The following is a 4,704-nucleotide window of genomic DNA, read 5'->3' on the forward strand; positions in this document are numbered from 1 at the left end:
AAGGGCAGGCAGTTCCTGTAATAAAGCAGAAATTCTTGGATCTGTTTTAAATTCAATATCTTCAGCCAGAAGTTGCACTTTGCTAACTTCAATACATTTCACGGTTTTCGTTACTACATCGTTAACTCTTGTGATATTAATAAAGTTTTGTGATAAACTATTGTCAGCAGACGACAGTAGTTTGTCTCTGGCGGACTCTATGTAGGTTTTGTTTTCCTTTAATATTTTCATTTCTTCTTCTAACTTGTTTATAAATGCTTATATCTAATTTCTGTGTGAGCTAAAGTGTTCTTCTCTAGTTCTTCAAGTCTTTCATTGAATTCCTTTCTAATCCTTCTTATAGTTTCTACTGTTGCAAGTTTTTTTGTTAAGATCTCTTGTTTTGCATTTCGTAATTTTTCAACATTAACTTCCAGTATTGTCGCAATGGATTCTATTTTCTTCAGCATTGTCTTCGCTGGCAGTATCCTTGTGTTATTTTGAAGAAACTCTGGTATATAAAAGGTATGGTGGCATGACCTGTAAAACAGAGAAAACAGTGATTATTTGTCTGAGGAAACTCATTTGATTATCTCTGTGCGATATTATGTTCACTGAGACTTAGCAACTCTTCAAACTGTTATCAAAACCTGTCCTGTCTAACAACATAACGGTTTGTAATGTTTAATGTCTTTAATAGTTTCATCCTTGATAATATTAAAATGTAAAAGTTCTTGCTATAGGCAAGACCATTAGATACCAGGGTTTTTCTTGTTTAGACTCAATTCACCTACTTTACAATATTATCTATTTTCTTTGAATCCAGGACCAGTTTATTCATTTACAAGGCTACATTTTATATCAGGTTTGGTTTTATTCCCTTTTGTTACACGCTTCTGTTGACGGACTTCTTAGAAGATTTTCGTAACCCATATTTGCTCTCCCGAGAACAATTGTACTCTATGGCAAGTTGAACTTGAACCAAGAGCAAGACGTACGTACAGCAATCTTAAACAGCACCTGGTCGAAAAAAAAATATACTGGTATTCAAGGTAATCGCAATCTCAAGGTGTTCAATGTAACTTAATTTTATATTCTAGTTTGGTATTTGCTCCCCTGAATACGAAGAACAGTATTGTTCTTGACCTTTGATTTGAGAATCTGAGTTTTGCATTGTTTTGTTAGGGTAAGTGTTTGCCCCCAAAGTATTTGAATATACATACCACATTCCATGGCGACCGTTTGTATAAAGTTTTATTTTAATACCTTTAAAATTGTGGAAGTAGTTCACGTCTCGATTTTTTTTTCAACGGACAGACCGGCCTTATAACCCACAATAACATGATTCCATTTTATCTCACACAACTTCGTTGTTAAAATACAAAATGAAAACTCTCCGTCGAATTATAAATGTTACTGCCCAAATTGAATGATGGGCTAGTACATTTAAAAATGAAAGCAGGCTAAAGGTTAAAAATTTGACGCAAGAGATATCAAATTAAATTGTTCGAAAGTATAACGGTTCTAAGCCAAAAGAAAACGTTTCGGAAGCAGTTGCTGTCTGTAAAACAGGTCTAACAGGAGGAATACTGACTCCAGTCAAAATTAGAGCTATTTTCTATCCAGCCATTATTTCAATTGCAGAACTGAATTTAAATGGTCACAATTGCACGGACTTCACTAGCCGCAACACTAAGTGGCATCAACAGAGAATGTTTCGCTTTTGTTCATTTTTATATTGAATCATTGTACTATAACAAGTAGTCATATACTTTATACACTTTGTCCGAAGACCAAACGTCCAATACATTTCACTACAAACTAGCAAGGACCTAATTATAGTAAAGGAACCAGCGTGGGAGTCAATGGGGAAGTTCACATGGAAGCTCTAGTTGTGTACATTATACCTATTCCAACCTATAAAGTAACCGACCAATCAAAAGTTGGGCTCAGGAAATTATGTAAAACGTTTTCCTCCTGCACATTGATCGCTGTGATGAAAAGCAAGGCACCAGTAAACCCTACCGCGCCGTGGTGTTTGCAGAGTTCAGCTCTTCAACAGGGAAGGTGCGATTGGTGTACTAATTTAAACCGTTCAAATGGGTTATCGAGTATAGAGTCGGTCTCTGCTCTACCCTAGAGCTTCCATGTGAACTTACCCATCTGGTCTGACCGCGTAATGGCTGACCGGGTTTTGAACACTATTTTTTTTCACTTGGCAAGGCCACAGAGGTCTAAATTAAATCTGTTTTATGTTAAAATTTCGTTGTGGGTGTATTTTTTCATGTGACATTTTGGTAGAAAAAATGGGAGAGTAGATTGTATTTGGTAAAGTGAAACTCAATTTTAGTATGAGTAGTAGTTCCAGGTCAAAGCAGTGTGATTTTGATGTGATTTTACAGTAATTCCATTGAGTGTCACAGTAAGCAAATGTGACAAGACAAATCTCTCTTCGAAGATACATGACCCCTACTTTTCTTTTCATTTTATATCAGTTTTATCATAACTCTTTAAAATGAGGTAAGGATATTTTCTCTGAAATGAGTCTAGCTATGTTTGGTAGCTCTTTAAAAAATGTCAGTTTTATATAGAATATATAGGGAAAACTATTTAGTGTAGTGTGGCCTCAAGCGTGAAGCAGGTTTATCAATATTTTAGTATGAAGGGAAGCAACTACAACGGCGTATAAGGCTAATAGTCGATACTGACAAGAGTTGCGGTTCTTGTATATTTTACGCTCAGTTTAGTGTTCTATAATACGACATTAGCAATTCATTTTGAATATGTTTTCTTTCTAAAGCAACGTTTCAGCGCGTTACAACTCAGAGTTCCGCTTTAGACTACTATCTCTTGTGTAACGTTATGCAATAAAACAACTTTTTCAGAATCAAGAACTACACAATAAGGAATACAGCACAACTGGCATAGCTGTTTTATTCAGTTTTACAGAAAAAAAGAAAAGTCATCAGACTTCACGGGCAGTTTTGCGCAGATCTCTCTTATGAGAAAGTACTAGTTATTGAAATATTAACTTAAGGACCTTGCCTATGTTGCCGTATATCTGGGGCTTTGTCACCTGGGTCCCTAAATAGGAGGCTTCTGTACATGTCTCCATTAGCCCTAAATTTTACTCTCAGTCATCGGAAATCAATGAAAACAGTCGCTTGACACACGAGAATAATAATGTTACATTAAGACAATGGTTTCGTAGTAGGAATAAAAATGCACGGTATACAAAGACATACCTTTGTATTTGAATGAACAGTTTGAACAAAGAACAAAATTTAAAGACAATTAAAACTTATACCTATGATCTAATGCCATGCATGTACCACAACCAACATCATCATGGTTTTGACAGTACATGTCTACAAAGTGATGGGTGTGTATGTTACATCGCTCTGTTAGCACAAGAGGTAGAGCTTTGCCGGTACCCGGCCGTTCATGGACTGATTCTGATGGAAACTGTCCTTTGTCAAATATATTGTGCCGACTCAGTGATGGGACATCCCCATGAACGTTGACACATCGCAAACAATAATAGTCCTGACATTCTACACAGTATTTCTCTGCTTCTATACATCTGCCTTTACGTTCACACATAGTACATGGTAGATCAACCATTTCACTACAGAGAATGTCTGAGTTTATTCTTCCTCCAAAAGCCATACTGTTATATATGCGCACCGCCAAGTTTACTTTTGTTTTAATTACCTAACATTGATAACGTTCACACTTTACACATCATTGTCTCGTTGTGTAATTACATTTACAATAAAAAAAATTCTAAATAATGATTGAATATAAAAATCAAGTTCAAAAGTCTGGCTATCCGTAAAAACTTCCTTCTTGATAAAAAACCTTGTAAACAAGTTATACTTCCCAAGGAGTCATTTTCGTTTTTAGATTAATCTTCAGTCATTTATCTATACCAACTACTAACTAAATATTTTTTTAACAGACGTTCAATCATTGTATTTAATGTCTAGATATCCGTAAAAACTTCATTTAACTAATCTTTATATTCTAAAATATTCAGTGTTTCAATAATGTATTTAAACCGATATATTACTTATTTGTTAAACTTTTCTGATTTAAGCAACTCAGCACCACGTTAAACCGTGTGATATTTATAGTACAATAGAAATTAAGCGAAGCGTTCACTACGATATTCCGGTGGTGACTTCTTGAGTTGTAACTTTTTACTATTCCCATTTTCTATTTCTCATTTCTCAATTTTTTATTATACACTATGTACCATATAGAAACTATGAAATAAGAAGTGAGAAAAGCGAACTCGCATTTCTGACTTCACACTACTTAATTTTTGTATCGTTAGTGATATCTTTTATATGCCTATCATGTTAAATTATTGTAAAAATATACTTTTCACTTCATGTATGCCTTTTGAATGCAAATACTGGGGGTAAAAGTTGAAAAAAAGGTCCAGTCTACACGAGCACGAAGGAAGATGTTTTTTTAACTAAATATCTCTGGATGAAAACAGATTATCACAGCTTAATTGTTATTATATATGTAATAACTTACTGACAGTGTCTGGTGAAAGACAACATCGGAGAAAATGTTCGTTGTATGCATCCGAAAAGTTTCTGCAGCAATTCCTTTTTATACAGATATTTTTCGCCCAGCCCTAGCATGCAGATATGATTTGATTCAAGGGAGGAAGATATATTTTTTACACATTTTGTATGTCAGTTATATCGA

At 34.7% G+C, this 4,704-nt stretch overlaps 1 protein-coding gene across 1 annotated transcript; it reads right to left on the reverse strand.

Moving 5' to 3' along the window:
• Positions 1–248: 248 nt before the first annotated feature.
• On the reverse strand, positions 249–3,648 carry LOC123524767 (uncharacterized). The gene is made up of 2 exons (XM_045303267.2): positions 3,287–3,648; positions 249–519 (listed from the first exon to the last, which is right to left on the reverse strand). The coding sequence occupies exons 1-2, from the start codon at positions 3,646–3,648 to the stop codon at positions 249–251; spliced, it is 633 nt and encodes a 210-aa protein (XP_045159202.2).
• Between the last annotated feature and the right edge of the window lie 1,056 nt (positions 3,649–4,704).

The sequence above is a fragment of the Mercenaria mercenaria genome, chromosome 15 (genome assembly GCF_021730395.1).
Source record: "Mercenaria mercenaria strain notata chromosome 15, MADL_Memer_1, whole genome shotgun sequence".
NCBI classification, from domain to species: domain Eukaryota; kingdom Metazoa; phylum Mollusca; class Bivalvia; order Venerida; family Veneridae; genus Mercenaria; species Mercenaria mercenaria.

Bases quoted from the DNA above. Each gene is read 5' to 3' on its own strand.
- LOC123524767 (XM_045303267.2), bottom strand. From the start codon at position 3,648: ATGGCTTTTGGAGGAAGAATAAACTCAGACATTCTCTGTAGTGAAATG. The intron at 520-3,286 runs GTATAAGTTTTA...TCTGTTTTACAG, and splicing joins TGCATGGCATTAGATCATAG to GTCATGCCACCATACCTTTT.